Genomic DNA, 22,409 nt, shown 5'->3' with positions numbered 1-22,409 from the left:
CTTCAAATAACAAAGGTCACAACATGAGCAAATGAGGTGGGTCCACAGCTACAACTTCATGGAAGCCTTGTAAGAGGCAGCACTGTCACTCTATCATTATTTTTTTAATGCTCTGATAATAGTTGGCTATGTTATAAGAGAAATCTCCAAGTGGATGGGACTCCTATAGGTATAACTGCTACTGTCTTTTCATGTTATTTCCATTTGACTAATCCAATAATGTGTTTTCCCTTCTCTCCATCCAACAAAAACCCACCCTTCAGTGTCCCTTCACCTTACAGAGGGTAATTACATAAGGAACCCCTTCACAGAACACAGAGGTCTTGGGGACAGGAACTGGTCTAACATGTGTGAGTAGTATCATTAAAGTTATTCAATGAGAGCTATTTTACATTCCAAAGTCAGAAAGCTGACAGTAAGAAAAACAGAATTTCTTTTTATAATTGTGGTGGGAAAACGGATATAAAAATGTTGTGTAGTACCCACCATTTGAAAAGTCACTTGTCTGTAAAGGTAGTACAATCTAAACTGGCAAGTTTATGACTTTCTTCAGTGCTGTTTGGAATTTCTTCAGGAACATTTTGACTTGTAGAAAGATTTCAGAGGCTGTATTTGCTTATGAAAAAAAAGCAATTTCAAGATCTCTTTTGGAGGAGTCACAACATTGTGAAACAACTGTAAACATCATAGAAGCCAAGAAATGTGCCCTGAAATACTGTACATAAACATGTATACACATTTACAAGCACAGCAATTTTTCATCCATGAAGAACTGCTGAGTATTTTAGTACACACATTTCATCCTGCTGCTTCTATATTTGTTTCTCTGAACATACTGGAAGAATTTAGACAGAGGGAAAAGAACAGTGGAAGAAACTCTAAGCAATACAATGCCAAAAATTGAGAATAAGAAAAATGAGAAACATGCATTTGACTCCAGTCAAAAAATACACTTCCTCACAATATGGTAGTACAAAGGAGTCCTCAGCAAGACTCCAATTTCATATCAGAATATGAAAAATTTGTAATGCTACATTAAGGCACAGCTACAGACAGCTGAGACAGAGGAAAACAATGAGAACACCTTAGCTGGTGTGGCAAGTACTGACCTCTGCTCCCTTTTGAGGGAGAAAGAGACAGACTGTAAGAAGAGTTATGTACCAGTATGGGACATCAAAAGAAGTTCAGCATTCTCCAATTACCAACTACATAATTAAATTTGAAGCTCACCTTATACAAAACTAGGTATATAAAATTCAAAAGACAAAGTGCAAAATTTGTATTTTTGCAGTATCTGATAAATAAACAGTCTAATTCAAATAGAAATGGAAGTTGACATGATTTCTAAATTACAGAATACTTAAGAAAATACAGAAGTTTTCAAACTGTTGAGCTGGAAGTAATACCATGTCCTTGATCCACCACCCAGAACTGGAGAAAAAGGGAATTACAAGTCTGTTTGGGAACATGGGCCAAATCAGACTAATAAACATCTTGTGAAACAGCTTCAGCAAAGCAATAATGAAAGTCTGAGCTCAGATTCCAAAAACTAACTCTATTTCAGTAGCCCTCCAGCAGTGTTCATACACAAACCAGGCACTGGTCACCAAGCTGCTTTGACTGTTTCCAGAGTGACAGATGCAAAAAATAGTACAATATAATTCTGAACGTGAAAAAATACAGTTGCATGTATGAATGTCCATCACCTCAACAGATTAAGAAGACACACCCTTCAAGTGATCAAATTCATTAACATAGACTAATAAACCTCTTTAAACTTTATTCCTCGCATTGATAAAATTATTAGGCAAGCACCGGTAAGATTATGATACCCAGTCCTACCCTTTAAGCCCAGATTGAACATGCTTTTTAAATTATAAGCACAACAGGGGGTAAAAAAAATCATTAAACACATTCTTGTCCTGAGAACCGAAGTTATTAATTAATTACGGAATAATATTAAACTATTTGCACTGCTGAAGGCAAAATCTATCCTGTGTTGGAAATACTGTGTTATAATAGTGACTTCTCAGTTATTTTATTAAAACTTTTGAATGAATGAATGTTCAAGGTAATATATAATTTCAGTCTGATACCATCAGGCCAGCCTGTGAAGTCAGTTGTGCAAGTAGTCTAACTCCAGTGGAAATCCTACTGGAAGTACCTGATTACTGGTATTACATACAGGTTTGCAACTGGATTTATAGGTGGTACATTTTCATCGACTTGTGAGATACTTTCCATCTTGGTGGAAATTAGCAATTTCTTCAATATTCCCTCATTCACTCTTTGTTGCCACACAGATCTGACCTGTTTCAGTTAAGATGGGTTGCTTAAACTGGTGTAGACTGACACATAAATGCTCCAGCACAAATAGAATTATTTTAACACTAGTCTAAGATTTCATCAAGTTTAAAGAAATAGGTGTGAATCCACATCAAGTTGAAATGAGGCCATAGACAGAGACCTTGCACAGCCAGCTGCTGTGTTGTTGTGTATGGATGCTACATATTATTTCCTTCTTTCTCAGGCAAAATCAGCTAAGGAAGCCCCAGTAATTTCCACCAATGTTATGAGCTCAATCAGCTACTTTGGAAGTTGCTAAAAACACTTTTCCATCTGCTTGCAGGCAGCAAGGAAGGCAGGAGAAAGGGGTAGAACCTGAGCTGAAGAGCAGGGCATGGTGTGGGATGTTTATGCACATCTTTGTGCTATCTCCTTTTGCACAGAAATTAAAAAAAAAAAAAAAAAAAATCTAAAAATTACTCTGAAAACAAGACAACTGTCTTAGTGCTTCACACTGAATTAGTCAGAAAAGGTAGGTAATGTAGCTGGCACAGCAGCACAGGGATATCCAGTCAGACCTAAAGCTGATCAAGCTCTGACTATTCCCAACCCATACCTGATGCCTGGGGAGGGACAGAAGAATCCAGCAGTCACAGTGTGGTGGTGCTTCCCTGAACCCATCACCTCACAGGAATACCATGAATTTATGACATGGTGATCTTTTCTCCCCTGTTTTATTTCCTAATGCTTCTTTATCTTTAGGAAAGCTTACAGTCCTGTAAACAGCAGACCCCCTGTTTTAACTGGGCAGAGCCTGTGCTTCAGGACGAAGGGATGTGTCTTTAAATGGCAGAGCTATGCCAGCATTAAAGGATCATTAAAATAAAAATTCCATCATGTACAATAGGGCATTATAAGATGCATGTAATTCAGAATGGATTGTTTGATTAGACTGTACAGCCTCATAGACAACTACTTTAAGGAAATGTGGCACATCACATGCCTAAACTGCTTAAGCATTTCTGTTTTAAGTTCCACTGCTTCCACTTATTTTCAAGTTTCTGCTATTTGGGATGGAATCACCCTGAGCCACACACAGACTTTATTGTTCTAATTAGATACGGTAACACAGGAGAATTTGCATGGTGAGAATTGCCACTTCCCTTTTCACTCAGTTTCCAGGAGGAACTTAATTTCCTCAGAAAACTTCTGGTAGCATGACAAACAGAAGAACACTGAAATCCAAACCACTGTGTGCTTTGAAGACTGTGCCTCTCTGCTGTCCCTGAGCAGACAGGGTTACCATCACTACACACACACCAAAATACTGAAGACAAACAAAGCATAGCCTGCCTTCCCACTGAAACCCAGACACACCTTGAGAACTAACAAGACTCAAGGAAGTAGGTCAGAAATATGGCGCTCTAAAAATAAAAAATATAAAATACAAAGAAAGGCACTAAAGTAGCGCAATACAATTATTTTTATCATAGAAATGCATCAGAATGTTTAATAAACCTGGAAAAAATATTATGACTACAAAATTCTTAAGCCTTATGATATGGAGGAACATTGGTAAATACCCAGCCCTTCGTGTGGTGAACCTTGCCCAAATGCTGCTTCCTCTTTTGAAATGTTCTTGCATCTGTAAGGTCGGAGGCTCAGCAGGAGCCTTACAGCAGCAAGAACACTCCTGCAGGGCAACCCCATGTTTCTGAGAAGGAAGTCATATTATTTCATCATTGCAATTATAGTTAAGTAGACTAACTTTCTACTCTGTGGGTACCCGAAGCTGTCTGATCTCATTCTGTGATTAATACCATATGTTGACGTTAGACAAATTTATTCCTTCTACAGCCTCTCCTATGTGTCATTTTTATTAAATTCTTCTTCCCTTGAAATCTTGCTTTCACTGACATTAGCTTGAAAGCATCTCTCATAATGATTTGGCCTTAGATTTTATTTTATAACACTATAAGGGCTAGATTTTTATCTTTTGCATGAAATACATAACATTCTTTGGCTTATAACAGCATTGTAATTATCTGGCAAAAGGGCTAATAAGTGTAATTCAGCCTGATAAACCTCTGCCTACACGAGGAGCACCAAATACCAAGATTCTGAGGGAAAAGGGGCCAGTGGCAAAGCAGCAGTAATGTTTAAGGGGTAGGAGATGATGACAAGAAACAGTAGCAGTTCAGAAGTGGGTGGCAGCTTTAAGACCTAACCAGGAACCGGGGATTCCCTTTGAGTGCTCGGTTAATAAAGTTATTTATTGAATCGGCTGTCATCTAGTGGTGCTATAGCACATTGCACCACATTTCTTACAGGTTTGTTACTGTTTCTCTGACAAGCTTCCTACCATTTAAGTTTGGCATTGGGTCTCAGGACTGATATTTTTATAGTTTTTTTCCCAAAATCAACTATTTCTGTAGATTTAAAAAAAAAAAAAATAAATTCTATCCCTCATCGTATCCCAAGATATTTAGTGATACATTTTTCTCTTTCTAGAATTCTATTTTTCTACACTTAACTTTCACATGGCAGGCTGGCTCTTTTTGTGCTCCATGTAATGATTTCTGAGATCGAATAATTTAAAACAATTTAAATAATTTAACTTCAAGGGATTTATTAATGAATGTGAATCTTTATTAAACATTTCACAGTGAAAATTACAGACCGACCAAAAAGCTAGGGCCATTTCTTTCCTCTTGGACACTCAAATCTCATTTTCGTTTCATAAATAATAAATTCCAGACAGGGATAAAAATGAAAATTATGCCAGTGAGATGAAAAGATCTTGATGACCAAATATTATACTGCATGGCTTGCACAGTTATTTTTGGAAAAGAAATAAAACAAGGCATGGAATGCAAAAGGGAGCAAATCAGTAAAGTAACAGCCACAGATTTCGTTATTTCTTCTGTTGCAATATAGCTAAGGCACTACACCTTTCTATTCATTTCAGTCTCATTACTGGCAGTAAACTACATCTATAAGTAGAAAGCAGGTCCTGACTCTACATCATATATACCCACATCCTCCATCTCATTTTTAAGTACTATACAATGATGATGTGGGCTATAAAATTCAAAAAAGTATTTTTAACTGAAGTCAGTAGTTTTGCTCTTGTTTGTAAACACAGTGGACAAGTGCCTCATGACCCACTTGTACAGAACTCAGGAAAATATTTATTTGTCTGGCTGTGTGTTAACTGCTAAGAAGCAATCACAATAAATAACATGTTAACCAAGCTGTCCTGACAGAGGCCAACTTCGGAGCCCTGCAATACTGCTTTTGAAAAAAACTTTTTCCAGCACATCTGCCAAGCTGCTTGGCAATCCTCTTACCGAGAGGACTTCTGACATGAAGTTTCGATGTCGGCTTATGTGTAATGAAGACCAGGCAGCCACTCAATGCCTTGCCACTGCCTCCATCCCATTCCTCTTTTTCCCTGCCTGCCCCTTTACATCCATCCCGCGGCTGCAGAGGCCGCCGCATCAGGGAGCTGAGCGGGCTGAATGCCACCCAGCGCGGCCCTGCCATTGGAAGCTAACGCTCGGCTGGACCGCGACCACCCCAAGGACCATGGAAAGAGCCCGCACACCTTGAGGTACCTCGTCTTCTCACGCAAGAGATGGCACCACCCTGGGCCCCACGGAGGAGATAGACTCCTGGCACCCAGGGAGGAGGGCGAGGTGGTTGGGCCCCGGAGCTCCAGGGACTCCTCAAGCAGCTCTCAAGCGCGCCTCGAGGTGTAGCACCGCCGGGCTCGATCCCTCCCCTGCGCTGGAGCCGTGGTTTTGCCACCCCTACGCTGGAGGCCCCGGCCCGCCGCAGGACCCTACCTGTGCGGCCACCACCGACCCCGCCGGCACCAGCGGCGTCCCCGTTCCCATGGAGACGCCGGCTCCACCCCACCCCTTAATCTCCCTCTCCCTCGCTTCTGATTGGCTGTAGCGTCCCGCAGCGCTGCCCAATAGGAGCGGAGCACGGCCCTGCTCTGCTTTTCCCGTCCGCTCCCCTGGCAGCCGAGGGGCCGATGGCTGCTACCGGGGCCGCCCCTTTCCGGGCGGGTGTAGTTGTTCGTTCCCTGCGGTAGGGAACTACAACTCCCAGGAGCCTCCGCGGGGAGCGGGCGGGCTCTGGAGCCGGTGGCCCTGTTTACCATCCGCCCCGGTGCCGCTCCCCGCGTGCCGCCGCGTCGCGTGACCGGGCGGTAACAGCCGCCAGCAGCGGCTCAGGGACCGGTCCCGCCGCCGCCTCCTCTCCTCGGAGGGCTCCTGCCGCGGCTCCCGGCGCCGGCGGCCCCCTCCGGGCGGCATGCGGGCGCTGCCCCCGCGCTGGGGGCCTCTGGCGCTGCGGGCGGCGGGCGGGTGGTGGGGGCCGCCCGTCCCCCGCCGCGGCTGCGGCGGCTCCACCGAGGACGGCGACCGTAAGCCCCTTCAGGAGTGGGCGCTGGCGGTCAGCCCGCGAGGGCGGCTGCGGGTGCGGCTGCCCTGCCAGGTGAGCGTCCGCCCCCTGGACCCGCAGCGCTACCCGGGCGCGGACCGCGTGCTGGTGTCGGTCAGCGGCGCCGGCGGCAGCCCCCAGCCCCGCGGCCCCCAGCGGGACCGCCTCCGGGTGGAGTACGACGAGGCTCTGGGGCAGATGGCGATCGTCGCGGACGGCGTGGACAGCAAGGCCGCCGTGGAAGTCAGGACGCCTGTGAAATTCGGTGGGTGAGGCGGGGGTGGGAGAGGCGGCGGCACGGCCTCTGCCAGCCCGATCCTGGGAGCCCGAGGGGATTGGGGACGGCTCCTGCGGCGGGGCTGCTCCTGCCGGGCGGTGCTGCTGCTCCGCTGGAAGGCTGTTGGCTGGCAGCGAGTACTGGGAAATGGGTATCCCGCCTCTCTAGTTAATGAGAGGCAAGCCTTCCCATTTTCCCTGTATTTCCTGATTTCTTGTTGTTGACCTTTTTTCTAGCAACAGTTAACTCGTGCGAGTAAGTGGTAGTTACAGTGCTTGCTTTTATTTTTGCTCTGTCAGCAGCTGTTACAGAAAAGATGTAACTGCAGCTCAGCTGGCACCCAGCACTCCTCAGGATGTGTGACTCACACTTGCACTTCAAGGGCTGTACCCAGTAGGGTTGTTGGATCTAACAGTTCGATTAGTGGTTTCTATGCTGAGTGGTCATCCCCAGGGATCAGATTTTAGAAGGTGACAAATGAAATGCCAAGAAGGGCTGCTTTGTCTAGTAGGTCTTGCATTATCTTTATGAGCACAAGGCAAAAATCTGTGCAGTGTTTCTGGTATAGAAGATACCAACAGTATGGGAGAGGAGCTGTAGTGCCTGAAACCAATAAGCATCTGCACTGGACTTTAATCCTTACAGTGACTCTAAGCTTAGGGGAGGAAAGGGGTAAGCTTGCAGGGATAATTACCCTCAGTGACCTGAGGTTTAGAGAGTACTTCACCAAAAGGTTTGTGTTCAGTCACTGATGTGAGGTTTTTTTTGCTGTAGATTTGTGAAGCGGCCTGTACAGTGCAAAATTAGTTTCACTAAGATGGAGAAACTTCAGTATATAGAAAAAACAGTCTTGGTTTGCTTCAAGTAGGTGTTCAATACTGCTTTATTTTATTTGGTGTTCTGCAGTTGTACGAGAAAAGGTGAATAATTTCAATCTATTTAGGCTTCATAGCTGTCATGTGTTACTTGTAGAGCAGGGCTGTGCTCTACAGGGACATACTGCTTCAAGTGTAGATGTTTGGAGAGTGCTTCTATTGGTGTCTCTCCTGGAACTATATTTAAACAATACAACTACTTCTTGAGAATTAAATCCTTGTCTTGACTTCAGAACCTGTAGATGAGCACTGATCAAATTGAAATAGCTCAGATATTCTAGTCTAGGCTATACCAACATATAACCTGATGGTGCTGGCCCTGGAGCCTGTAATGATGGTCACCAGGTTTGCCAGGTTTTGTGGTTTTACATGCCTCAAAGCCTGTATTAGAGTTTACTTAAATTTAGGAAACATATAGCTGAATTAAAATCTTGGTAAGTGTTGCTTTCTCAGAAGTCTTCCATCAAGATGCTAACAAAATAAACTGTCAAAAAAACACCTTTCTAGAAAGCCTACGTGTCCAGTGTACCTCTAGCCCTCTTTCTGGAGGATTGCTACCTCCTAATACAGTCTGCATCCTTCACTCAATTTAAACTCTTAGCTTACTCTGACAATAAAGTAGCAAGCAAAAATATAATGTGTTTTATTTCTGTCTCTTGTATTTCACTTTGTTGTTAATTGGAGCTTCCAGTCTCTCCTCTTCATGGTCTTCAAGCTACTGTTGTCATGGTTCCAGCATCTGTCTTGAGAAGCAAAGTGATAGGATGGACCTTCAGCTTCTTCTGTGTCACTGGTCTGACTTGGGGAGTCTTGTTGGGGCAGAGCTTATTATACACACTCTTGATTCTTCATCTCGTATTAGTGATCACCTTAGCAGATAGCGAAGGTGAAAGACAGACTTTCACAAGTGGTTAAATGAAGGTTTATTTACCAGATGATCTCTTTTTCCCTGGGAGTAATTGGGTTGCTGTGTCTCTCTTAGCCTTTCAATAATGTTTCATGGCAAACACTTGACTCATTTTTTTCTTCTTTCTGCCTTTAACCCTTAGGAGAACAAAACCATTTTTCTCCTCTCCTGGCTTTTTACCAGTGATTATGGTGGTCATCAATGTAAATTATTAATACAGTGTAAATCCCCAGACTACATATTCTCAAACTTTTCCTGGTTCCTTAGCCTCAGAGGTGAGCTTGAGTGGCAGAAAAGTGCTTTATCTCCTCCTGCTGAAGCATTATGAACTCATAAATAACACTTCTGGTAACAGTTATTTGCAGAACTTTGTGACTCTTCTTTCTGGGAGCCTGAACAGCAATAAGGTGAGGTGGCTCAGCCTAGAGGCAAACATGCTTCTTCATGCCAGGGAGGTAAGTCAGGCTTTCCAGAAGGCCAGGAGGAATGACACATGCAGACTCTTCTGTACCTGTTCTTGTGTTGCATTAGTGGAAGCAGCATATGCCTGGACAAGACCTATGCATTTGTGCTCTTGAATCTTATTACCTCTACACGTGGCCTCCAACAACATGCCAGCCTTCCCACCTCAAAATCTATGTCAAAACTACCCAAATGTCTCAATAGAATTGCTAATGGAATGGGTGACCAGGGTAGATATGCCATGAAATGGAATTTGGGATTCTGTTAAAAAGTAAAAAAGATAAAGTTTCACTGAAGGACCACACCCTGCTGATTCCTTGCCAGAGGCTATAGTCACTTTGCTGCCTCATAATGTTCATTCTTGAAGCTGGATGGTTACACAGCCTTACAAAGTGTCAGTAGTTGCTAAGGACTGGGCATGAAGTTGAAATTGTGTGACCAAACTTTGCAAGAAGGTTTCTTTTAGTGACAAGGTGCTTTCTTTCCCCACTGCATATAGTTACATAGAAAGTGATCAAGTACTACCTGAAATAGATATGACTCTTCTTGTTCTGTTGCTAACAAAACTCTTTTAATTCTAGATTTGGATATCAAAACATCAGGGACTGGCTGCGTGAAGATTCAGAAAATGGAATGTGATAACTGCAGAATAGAAACGGAGAAGGGGACTAGTGTCTTGCAGTCAATAAAGGTACAAAGAACCTCCCCCTCCCTCCAATTCCGTCAGTGTTTTAAAAAGGATTGTGTGGTGGAAAACTGTAAAAACTTAAATACTCATTCTGGAGATGAGAAGTACTCTGATATTTCTGTGTATTAATATGTGTATAACACCAACCTTCATTTATTGCATACAATTACAACATGAAGTCGAAAATGTGGAGTCAGAAGTTGAGGCACCTTTGACAGACAAAGCCAGCAGAAATAATCACAGTGATATCTGTCTGATATCTGTTCTCCCTGCCCCTCAAAAGAAAACAGAATGGGATTTCCTGTCCAGTTGGTTAATGGTTATGGTCACTCAGCAGGGACTTTGCAGTATGCTGCTGTTCTGTTTGGTTTTTTTTTTCTCTCTTTTGGGTTTGTTTTTTTCTTAAATAATTGATACATCAGTGCTGTTGGCAAATACTTTAGCTTAATTTTCAATCAGAAGCTACATGTTACATGTCCAAAAGACCTGAATGAAATATATCTGATAAATACTTTATATAGCATGGTCATAACCTCCCTTTTTCAATCTTAAGACCTGAGGTTTGCTGACAGAGGCTTTTTTAGAAATAATGAAAGTACATCTGACTTAGGTGCTGTTTAGAGTCTATTTCACTTGAATAATTGAGATTGTAGCTGCAGGCATTGTTATATATTCAAAAGAAAGGCTTTTCAAATAGGGTAACTCATAAGTTTAGGTATTTTTAAGTTATGAAAAATGCTTCAATGTCATTTTTTACCATGGTAAGAAATTATTTTATAGCACACATATGGGAAACCAAACTTAAAAGGGAATTCAATATATAATCAAGCCAGTTTTACTCCATATTAGTGACAACGTATCTTTCAGATTCTGTGTCATTTACCATGTTACTATTAAAAAGTAACAAAAATTTTACAAGTTAACAGTACTACATATGTTAATGCTGACTCTAACTTTGGTTGGAAATTAATATTTTGTATAATAACAGCAAACATAAGTATATAAGAAGCTACATACTATGAGAAAACAAGGTAGTTTTGGCCAGCAATAGTGACAGTAATCATGGCAAATCATGTCCAAAATGTTGCATTTGAAAAATTAAAAAGTCAGTTCTGTTTTTCTAGAGACTTGAAGTAGCAATGAAGCAGTACTCCCTAATGAAGTGGAAAAAAAATAAAAAGAATGCAAATTCACCAGTTTGGGGCTTCTGAGAGTAGCTCTGTGTCATGGTTTAATGCTGGGCCAGCCATTAACTGAATGACAGAGATCCCTGATAAAGAAAGGAGAAAGAATAAGGGAGAGAGACTTAGGGGATGGAGACTAAACTACACAGCTTTAATGAAACAGTAATGATAAAAAGGAAAAATTATTAAATATATACAAATATAAAGAACAAAACAATCCCACGTTTCTCCCTTCTTTCCCCCAATAACTCTCACATCACCACTGAGGCTGCAGGGCAGCCCTGGAAAGTCCAGGCTGGACTTCTGGACTCCTGGAGTCAGCAGCAGTTGGGAGCTGGAGTCAGAAACACACAGATTCAGGCTGGCATGGATCAGAACCATGGGCAGACAAATGGATGGAATCCTCCCAGGATGCCAAAGCAAACAGGGACAGGGGAAGAAGGACAAAGGGAAAGGTTGAAGGAAGGGGAAGGGCTTTGACCCTCATGATCCCTCAAATTCATACTGAGTATGACACATATGAGATGGAATACTCCATTTGGTCTATTTTGGTCATCTGTCTTGTCCACCCCACCCTGAAGGAGGGTTACAGGTGTGACCTCTTTACTCCTTTTCTCTTTCCAGAGCATAAGATGTTCCTCAGAACCCATCAATGGCCTTGGTTCTGCACACCATTCTCTACCCATAACTATAAACATTGAGCATTGTCAGTCCTAAAAGCAGATACTGACTGAGAAACTTGCTGTTAATTTCAGCAAGTGCAGCTACTTACAAGAGACTTAGCTGAAAGAAAAGAATTACAGGACAAAAAATTAGCTCTATCCTGGCCCAGATCAGGACACTCCATCATGGCCCGTTATGGGTTAGAGGAGTTTGGTGTTGCTTGATTCACAAAAATGTCAGGGAAGCTACAAGTATAAAAGATGATACTTTCCCTCCTCATGTGCCTCTGTGTTTCCACTACATTTGTGGCTATAGGGGGCTTCTTTGCTCCCACAAGCCTGAGATGGGAGGAATTGCCCTGTCTCAGAACGCATTTAACATTTAAAGAATTAAGAATGACCTGCAGGTTTTAACTGAAACTATTGTTAAAACAGAACTTTAGTAGATTAGTTTACTTTGTTCTGCTTGTGACTGCTTCAACATACAATACTGGAGAAGCTGTTTTACCACTCTTGGTTTTGTTGACTCTAACTTAGTGAGATGCAGGTTTTGAATTAGATAACTGACCATGTAGGTTTCTACAGTAGCAAACAATGGTCCAAGTATATTATCTCTTAGCCATACTGTCTGGTTTTAGTCTAATTTTGTTTTTAAGAAGTACTTGTAGTTCTAGTAAGGCAACTCTAACTCTGTTTTTCTAATATGGTTTCAGAAATTATATTCTATTAGCAGAAGTTATTGGTGAGAAGCACCAATGTTTAACTCTTTGGGTTTTTTAGAAACTACTGAAAATCTTCCAAACGAGATTCTGTAGTACAGATCAGCACAAGAGCTGCTTCCACTTCCCCTTTGCTTTCTTGAGCAAAGTGAAGTGATGCTGCCCTCCCCTGAATGGACTGGAGAACATTTTAATATTTACTCCTGTGCTGTCCACAAACCTCACTGACTAGCAAAGCAGAAAGCCCTTTCATTACAGGAGAGAGCAAAAGGTGATTGATAAATGACTTTTTAAAAATTTTATAAATCTTGTCATGGGGTTTATTCAAAAACACCAGAAAACAGCTTCACAATTGCTAATTCTCTTCACTTACCACAGACTACTAGAAGTTGTATGTATAACATATAATTCAAAAAACTTGCTCATTTGGTTTTTCATAGTATGTCTGACATGGCCTTGAGAGCCTTTTACCTATTCCTTACTCAAACCTTTGTCCCTTGCTCGGAGAAACTTTGTTACAAATTAGTTCTGCTTACTTTCAGCTAGTGGGATATTCCTTCTTAATGAAAGAGCTACTTGACCATTATAACTTGTTTCTTCTCTCAGCAAATCCTGCTGTTTGTTAGGGTCTCCATTGATTCCGATCTCTGAAAGCCTGTTTGGATTTTGGGTTTTTTTTGGTTTTTTTTTGAGAGGATAGGGATAATATAATAATTCTTGGGGGAAAAGTTGAGACCCATGTCTTATGAAAGTCGTTTTTTTTTTATCCCAAAAATGATAGGGTTAAAAAAAAAAGAACAAAAAATTGATGGAATAAGTGTGTATGTTGTGGTTTTATTTTACCCAACTATTAGTGTCCATACTGATAAGTCACTCCTATACGTGAATTCTTTTAATCTCATGAGTTCCTGTATTTTCCTCAAGTTATATGCCCTTTAACAATCATTTTGCCAATGTACTTAAGGTAACTGCCTGAAATATACTGTGCTGTCTGGCTGGTGCATCTAATTTAACTTTAATCTGTTTATATGGAGAGACTTGTCTGCTGTATTTGTATAGAAGATTAACTGAACAGCCAAGTTATTTACCATTTTAAAAGGTCTGAAGCACTACTGCAGTCCCAAGTTAAGGGTCTGGCATTTTATTGTGGGGAAAACTTCTTAAATGAAGAGGAGAAGACAGGACTTGCGTACACAAAGATTGAGAAATGCTGTTCTAAAGCTCTTCTGTCTTATGAAACCCCATGAAACTTCTCGTTCTTGGTCTTTCATCAGAAATGTGTAGGTCTGTTTTCCATGCTGCATACTTAACTACTTTTTTTTTTTTTAAGTCCTTAATCCTGTTGCTCTCTGATTATACCTAATTTATTATAACTTATCCAGACAAGTGTTTAAATATCTTGAATATTTCTGATATGTTTGATTGTAAAATTTAATAGGTGTTCTCCCAAATTAAATACTATTTACAAGAATAATATCTTTTTTAACAAAAACTAATGTATCTGAAAATGGAGGTGGTGGTATAGGAGGACAAAGCAGATGTGGTGGGGAAAAAAGCTAATGATTTTTTTGCTTCTCTATTATTTCAATGTTCATGCTAGTGAGCATAAGCAAGAGTTTTGCTGTTGAGAGCTGTAGACTTCTTAAAGTTATATTTGCTGAATCTGCAGTTTATAAATAGTTTGTTTTATTTTAATACAGATTATTTAAAACTGGTGTTGTGTTGGGTTTTTTCTTTTCCCTTGTCACAAATGGTTGGTTTTGACTGTCAAGAAGTGTAGGGTTTTTTTTGTCTCTCAGTCTGTATACTAATGTGTTCCTGTACATTTTTTGTCAGTCAAGTGAAGCAGCTGGAAAACACAGGGCTGTAGCATTTCTTAATTGAAACCTGACTTCTTTGTGGAAAAACTTGATATTATAGTGTAGATGTATGCAAAATGCCTAATTTTAATTAAATATGGTTAAATGAAACACTGTAGCATCTAGTTCTACCTGCAGGCCTAGGATTTGCCTAGGATGCATGCATAGAGCTTCATGGCTATACATACTCTCCAAGCATAAGTAGCTCTGTGGTGTGTTTGTGTATATATGTGTTATGTATATACATATATATATATATATATGTATTATTATCTTGCAGACTTCTCTCACACAGATTCCAGGTCACTGGAAGACTCCAGTTTGCAATTTCATTTCATTCTGCTGGCTTGTGTTTCTCATCTGCTGCAGCAGGGGGTGTGTGCTTACCCTAGTTCCTGGATGAAGTATAAATGAAACACAAAGTTCTTTCTTTCTTCACCTGCTTGCTTATTTAATATATACTGAGTGAATGTTTTTTCTAGCTTAAACCAAAACAAATCTAAGCTAAAAAAACTCCACCTGTATTGAGAATAAAGGGTTCTTCAGTGTCATTTTCCCCCTTGTGTTTCTGTTTACAAGGAAAGGTGACTTGTTTTGAGTTTGACTTCACTGGAAATTAACAACATTTTTGGCAATCACTTGAGAAGAAGTCTGCATAGTAAAATGGAAGTTAATGGTCAAGGTGGTTATTGTAGTACAGTTGGGAAAACAAGGGAAGTTGTTTTCTAATTATGATTATCATAACCACATGATAAATTTCTTTTTCAGAGCCATAAAATTGATATACAGACAAATGGTGGCAAAGTAATTGGTCTTGGGACACTTTATGGAGATACAGATATTCGTGCAACAGAGAAGGGTGTAAGTAAGAAGTAAAACTTTCTTTCCAATGGCTTGCTCAGCTTGACTATTGCTAAATGACTAAATCTTGACGAATGCCTGGAAGAATATCTAATGACCTTCATTTGTTGGTTGTCGTTTCACTGCTAACTTGTCTTTGTTTAATTATACTGCTTATGCTTGATTTGGATCAGTAAACAGGCTCCACAGAAGGAGCAGTGATAAGCACATGATCATTCCATCAGTGCAGAGGTTGTGCTATCTGATACAACTCATTAGCTTCAATTATATGGACCCACACAACAGACTTAAACTCCTAACATGGGTGATATCTAAGAACCTGGAATCAGCAATAGACCTATGAGTTTATTTGGGTCTCATGAATAGTGACTTGATATTTGTACAGGCTGTACACTGCCAGCATTATCTGGCTGTAAGAATTGAAGAGTGGAGAGTTTTGTATATTTCTTTGCAGCTGAGGAAATGTAATCACATGGAATCTTGTTGTAAGATGTAGTGAGAAGAATCATGAACAGGAAAACAATTTCAGAGACATAGCTTGCTTTTATTCAGCAGGTGGCAGCAAGAGACAAACTTGGTGCTACTCTAGTCTGGTTTTGTTTCTTGCCATAAGTAGTCAATTCTCCATTATTTAAAATACAAAAGAATTGGCTTCCTTTTATAGCATAAGTAGACCCTTACATAGTTCTCGCATTCTGTGTGGCTTTTAGGCTCAATTTGAATATTTAGGTATCATAATGTCCATGAACTGGTTGCAGTAAGATTTTTAGATCTGAAACATTCATACAGGAACATGTGGAATCAAGCCAAATCTGGAAGTAGCTTGGATGCATGCAGTACTTTGTGAGAATATGTGGTACCCTTAAAACCAGGAGTATTGGGAAGAATCAGAGTGCAAGTAGCTCTGCCTAGCTGAGGACAGAATTGAGACCAAGATACTAAGTTCTAGGAGTCTAAAATCACCTCTGTGACATGCCATTTGGCACTGCTGTACACCTTGCAGATGGGTTTCTGAGATCATATGTTCACTTACATGGAGACACCTGTAAACGAAGCAACTTGCTACTGGATTTCCTAAAAACTCAACATTAAATTACCTGCACTTCTTTGGGTGCTAGCATGCTTTTTATCTACAGAAGAGACCAGAGTCTGCTGTAGCTGTACTGTTGCTATTTCTTCATTTTCATTTCCATCCCAGCAAGACATACCTTGTTCATGCCACAGTTGGACTGTTCATTGCTGACTGATTGGCAGCTCCCTTGGGACTATTACTGGTCAGTGGAGTTAGGAACCATCCTAAGTCACCAGCAGCCACAGAGAGTGGAAGAGTTCAGCAGCAGTTCACAGCTTTATTCATGTGTCATCCTTCCTTTAGAAGGCTCTTGTTTGACAAATCCAAAAATCGTTGCTTTCTGCCATTTAGTTACATTGAGTGCAGTCTAGGAAGTGTTTTGCCTGCTGTGGGTTCATGCTGTTCACAGATCACTAGTGGTGATCTTTAGTCATTTGTCTCAAACTAGTTTGTTACACCAGGGTAGTCCATGTACTTTATTTCAGATAGCATCTTGCTATTGTCAATAAAAACAAGTGTTTGATAGAAAGATAATTAGGTCTGTGTCTGTGTGAAAATATGGTTCTTGAAAATGAGAAATAGAATTGTATTCCTTGGAGTCCTTAAATGTTGTTTAATTTTTTTTTTCAAACTGTCCTTCTGAAACAGTAAAACACATTTCATGCATTTGAAGTGCTTCATGTAGTTTGTGATATTGATAGAAGGCACTCATACAATTCTATAGCTGTAGTAACTTGAGTGAAGTGAGTCACTTTAACAGGAATGTAGAGCTATGGAACAATATTTTGTTATTGAACTTCACATTAACAAACTTTGTGTGGTTAGGAAGGACAGTTGGAGATTTCTTATTTGGCCATTTCTGTAAGTCAAATTTACATCTCCTGTGTGTGTTTGTAAGAGATGTTTCTTCCATCAGCTGTAGTCATCACTATGTAATTAATGGCTCTGTCAGCATTTCCAGTCCCCTCCTAGAGGTGGGGAGGGAAAGGATGTGGTTAAAGGAACTAAGCACTTGAGAAATACAGAATGTTTTTAACGAGGAAAATGGAGAATACACTGGTAAAATATTTCAGCAAGGATAGTGCAAAAAGGCTGAGAAGAATTTGTGGAGAAAAAGTTGTTTCTGGTTTATTTAGATATAGCGGGATGTTAGTTTTTATCTTGAAAATGCATCCAGGTACAAAAACATTCTCAGACTGATTTACAATGATAGACTGACCCTTTTTCTTTAAAGGGCAAGATTGAGCATGGGGTTGGTTTCAGTAACAGCAGCTTCCAAGCTTTTACTCTCACGGGAAGGAATTTTTCCAGAAAACCTGGTGGTTCAGTGCACAAAAATAATAAAATCTGTTTGACTGGGGTGTCATTAGCTCATCTGTGCCATGGGGACTTTTCTATAATACTTACTTAGGAGAGCCAAAGATCTGTGTTCTGTCAAAAATTCATAAGAGTTAAAGAATTTGGGATTGAAAAGATATTAAGTCACAGTAAAAGCAATCTCTGTGTATGCTCTCTCTATCTAGAATACTTTTCTAGTCTTATACTTGAGCAGTCTGATTTCCCCCCACCCCCAGATTGGGGTTTTTTGAAACAAATGTTCATTGTGTTGGTAGGTTTTTAAATACTAACTAGATGACTCAGTGCTTGGTTTTATCATGTGCTGAGACAAGTATTTTTGTTGCTGTGCATTTTTGACAAAGGTAGCTGAGTCTGGTAAATAATATGAGCCGCTATGTGAGCTTGTTTATAATAAAGCACTTCATAATATTTAAACAAGATCAATATCTAAATAGAGTCAAAACTTGCATACCATAGTAACAGATGCAGCTTTTTGTGTTTCTCTTTTGCTGTTCAGGAATGCCACAAGGCAGCCAGTTTGCACCTAAGCTATGCAGATGTTTTTATTTTATTCTCCTCATGCTAGCGGGCCTTGCTTTGTTTTCATTGTACTGAGAGCAATAATCGCCCTGCTAGAATTGGAAAGGTTTTGCAAGTCATTTAACTCTCTTCAAAAGTTTAGACCATAGAGCCTAAAATGACAAAGGCTTTTCTTGTTGCTTTGCCCATTTGCTACAGCAGATTTACACTTTGTCATCCTGTGTGAGGGAGTAGTGGAGTACTGTGTGGAAAACATTCCTAGCACAGATGCAGTGTAAACTTAGGTTTGTTAGGTCTCAGCTTCTTAGAGTTTTGGTAGAAGCCTTGAATTGCAGTCACTTTCAGTAGTGACAAATTACACCTTAATATCATGGATTTGTCTCCATCAAAAGTACTTACATTCTGTTGGTTAGATCTAAGCAGCGTCACCTGCAGAGACTGTAGATACTGTCACATATCTCTAATTCTAGCACAGCACTTTGATTACCAGATTTTCTTAAAGCTTCCTGTGTATGGAATGGTAAACTCACACAGTAATTTGGCTGTCAATACTGCATACCAAACCAGCCTCTTTAGCTCACTTCTAGGGACACAATACAACCTGGAGTTTGTGCAGCACCAGGTGGTGTTTGTCTGGATGCCTCTAAGTGTTTATGGCAGTTGCACAAGAATGTTATTTGTTCAGGTAGGCATAGGTTATGTCACAGGACTCATCATGTGTACATAGATAATCTCATCACCTTTTATTCCCCAAATCTGTCAATTTTGCAACATTTCAAATCTTAGGCTTCCTTTCTGTTTCTGTTGAAAAGAAATAGAGATGTTATCCTTCATATTTCAAAGCTTTGTGGAGCTTGGGACTTAAGTCTAAGCGTGGAGGCCTGGATAACTGAGATAACAAACAGTTAAGATGAGAGAACTGATGTGGCTTTTATGAAACCATTCACTAAAGTTATGGCTTCCAAGTTGTCCAGTTTAAAATCTGTAAAAATAGCTGTATGTAACAAAGACCGTGGCTGAAAACCAATTCTGTCAGTGTCATAATGCTATATGAATGTTAAGTCTTCATTATTAGAGCTAATTTTTTTTTTTTCTGTTTCAAATGAAGTGGTTTGGGTTCTAAAAATAAAGTTTTTCTTGCATCTATTTGGGATTGCTTGGGTTCTTCTCCTGTATGAGGGATGTAAGAATTCATAGGAATGTTACAAAGAATCATTAACTCCTCATTGGTCAGAGCTCTTTGAAAAGGCTTGTGTTGTCTTTTGTGGCTTTTAGCTAAGAACTTGAATCTTTTTTCAGCACCAACAACTGCTTTTTGTTTTGCCTCTTTATCGAGTTAATTCCTTCTGCCTTTTCAAACTCTGATGACAAGTTTTCCATTATGTTTATTTAAGTTTATTTCTCTTAGAGTGTGAATATAGAGAAGCTGCAGGGGACATCCATCAACATATCTACTGAGGATGGGCTGCTGAAAACTAAGTATCTTTATGCAGAATCATCATCTCTGTCTTCAGTAGCTGGTGATATTATGCTGGGAAGTATTCATGGTGAGTAGAAAATAGTGTTACAAATTTAGCTGCTTTGAAGGTAGTTGTAATGTTCCATGTAAGAAATGGACTAATGTTACAGACTATCACTAAAGAAACTGTGCACAGTGTGTGGACAAAACAGTTCTATACTTGTTAGAGACTGAATTGATGAGCATTAAGTCACAATATAGCATGCTGTGTTTACCTTTAAAAACATTTCTGTAAGCACACTTGTGCAATAGAAAAACGCATATTATAGGAAAGAAAGATATCACACATGCTAAGAATGTAAAAATATTTTAAAATTCAGCAATAAAAATTATACAAGAAGTAGCAAAGAGGCTTCTTTTCCCTTCTCTCCACCCTTTATTTTGTTCATAAGAGAAGTAGCTCTTACAGCATCTAATAAGAACTATGGTAGAACTTAGTTGTATTTTGAATTTTTTAGCAAAAGTGGTCTCTGTGTGTGTGCTAGCACCATATATGAATAGAGTGGTGACAGTTTATTTTTATGGGGGAAAAAAAGTCTCTAAACCATCCATTGTTTACTGTCTTTTGCCTAGAACTAGAACTGATTTACTCAAGTGTCTTTTATATGAACAGCAGGATTTTATATAAAAAGCATTCAGGCTTGAAATCTGGTGTGGTTTTTGAATTTAACTACATTACCACTGAGTTCTCTGTGTGCTGCAGTGTGTTTGTGCTGATTCAATATTAAGTAAAACAAACTGGGGAATGTACGAAGAATGAAACTCACTTGGATCAGTCAGAGTTCCCCTTTTCCATCTGTATGTCTTAAAAGCAGTTTGCCTCAATTTCTTAGCAAATTTGTGTAGTTGTCTTGCTTGAGAAATAATCCTTATTTCTTCCTTAAAGGAGCAACTCCTTTGTCCATTTATAGTAAACAAAAGACTGGCTTCTAAGGCTGTTAAAGTTAACTTCAGCATACATAGGCAGAAATATAATTTTTTTACCTTGTTACAGTGTTTTTCTAATCTGGAGACTGAAGTTACTGGCACTGCTGTCTGATAGGCTGTTTTATTTTGTGTTTTTTCTAAATTCAAACTGATGTAATGGTACTGTAATACAATTAATTTCAAAGTGTGTCCATGCCTCTGTGTACACCCAATAGTTTATTTTGATTTTCTTGGTACAAAAATGAAATATTAACTGCAGCAGTTGATGACTTCCATCCTTAGTTATGCCACATTGTCATTTAGCTGAATGGCAGTGTGAAAACAAACAGAATTGTATCCAAATTATACACGACATTTCGTTACTTCATGGGTATTTTCATGAGCTCTCTACCAGATAGGTCTGGAATGCCTAACATCATTTTAGCAGTTTCTTTTAAAAACAGTTGCACACTAATATTTGCTTAGTACTTCTCGTCAGTGTTTTTGGAAAAATACTTTCAGCAAAATACTATGCTCCTCAATCATGAATTTTCATAGCAAAAGCAAATACTTTTAAAGTCTTTGAGATTACTATGTAATTACATATATTAGCAGAAAACATGCATTTGTATTGTGATTTTACATCACACGAATTCATCACTTTCCCTTCTAATCTTTGCTCATGAGGTAGCTCTATTTTAGTAGTAGTTTGTTTCTAAATGCTTGGTCAGATTGTTTCTTGGCAGCTAAGCCCACTATTTCTGTACAGCTAACTGGATGCTGATATTAGAGCTTGCAGAAAATCAGTACATCAGTGCATGAAACTGAGCCAGACTTTGTTGCTTTTGCATGGAGAACATTGATGTCAGGGCAACACCAACTTTACAAACCTCCCTGAGACCCCTTTTGGTGGTTGAAAGTCAAACTGTACAATTCCAGCACTGGTAGTGCCTAAGCTTGGGTGCAGTCTTGGCTCAGAAGGCCTTGAATGGAATTAAAATAAGGACCTGAAAGACTAAAACTGACTGTAGAAAAATAGTGATTCTGTACTGCAGTCCCTAAGCTATCCCATGACAGTGATAGTGTCTTCAGTAGTGTTGCTGCCCAGTGCCTCAGATTATGGAAGCATGAGACTGTAATCACAGGTTAAATTTTCTGTCACAAAAACCAAACAGACAAAAACCCCACAAAACAGTGGCATGCTGCAAGCAAAGTACAGACATAGGATTTTCTGAGCCTTTTATTTTTGAAGAAAGTGAGTGTATATTTTTTTGCACTATGTATTTAATGTTGTTGAAACTGGTAGTCTTGTTATAGAACAAAAATTACTGTTATGTGGGCAGTCAACACTCAACTTTTACTGCTTTAGTGGTTTGGATTGTTTTGTGTCACGTGTTGAACTTTTGTCTGCTTTTAGCCTGTTATTTTGTCATGGCCTAATAACTGTTTCATCATGTAAGAGAAACATAGGAAAACACCTCTTTTTAAATTGCTTTCATAGAAATACTTTAATTATATAGGAAAAGCTGATCTTGCTGCCTTATCCTGTCAGTGACCTGAGTAAGACAAAGTTGAAAATCTTCAATGTTTCAGAGGTAGTATGGTATAATGATTGAACTTGGCACTCTATAATACCTCTGAAAAGAATCTGGTATGCCAAAATATGTTCCATAAATTTCAGTTAGGTTTTTGGATCCCACTGCATATGAAGTGGGACTGTAGAAATTAATTTTACTTTTGTTCCCTTTCAGGAGTGTCTCTAGTTTAGTCTTATGCAAATTCAGAATGCAAAGTCAAAGTGG

General features: G+C 39.7%; 2 protein-coding genes across 2 annotated transcripts in view; one reads left to right on the top strand and one right to left on the bottom strand.

Moving 5' to 3' along the window:
- Positions 1 to 6,191, bottom strand: part of CCDC146 (coiled-coil domain containing 146) — a 64,332-nt gene extending 58,141 nt beyond the window's left edge. The window contains exon 1 of the mRNA XM_071733996.1: positions 6,135 to 6,191. The gene's annotated coding sequence lies outside the window, so the exon portion shown is untranslated. The remainder of the gene's footprint in view (positions 1 to 6,134) is intronic.
- A 230-nt stretch (positions 6,192 to 6,421) lies between these two features.
- Positions 6,422 to 22,409, top strand: part of FAM185A (family with sequence similarity 185 member A) — a 34,756-nt gene continuing 18,768 nt past the window's right edge. The window contains exons 1-4 of the mRNA XM_071734024.1: positions 6,422 to 7,003; positions 9,841 to 9,950; positions 15,140 to 15,232; positions 19,591 to 19,729. Of these exons, the coding sequence (XP_071590125.1) occupies positions 6,610 to 7,003; positions 9,841 to 9,950; positions 15,140 to 15,232; positions 19,591 to 19,729 (736 nt within the window). The 5' untranslated portion in view covers positions 6,422 to 6,609. The remainder of the gene's footprint in view (positions 7,004 to 9,840; positions 9,951 to 15,139; positions 15,233 to 19,590; positions 19,730 to 22,409) is intronic.

Source organism: Heliangelus exortis, chromosome 1, assembly GCF_036169615.1.
Source record: "Heliangelus exortis chromosome 1, bHelExo1.hap1, whole genome shotgun sequence".
NCBI lineage: Eukaryota > Metazoa > Chordata > Aves > Apodiformes > Trochilidae > Heliangelus > Heliangelus exortis.
This window is presented reverse-complemented; position numbering and strand designations above follow the sequence as displayed.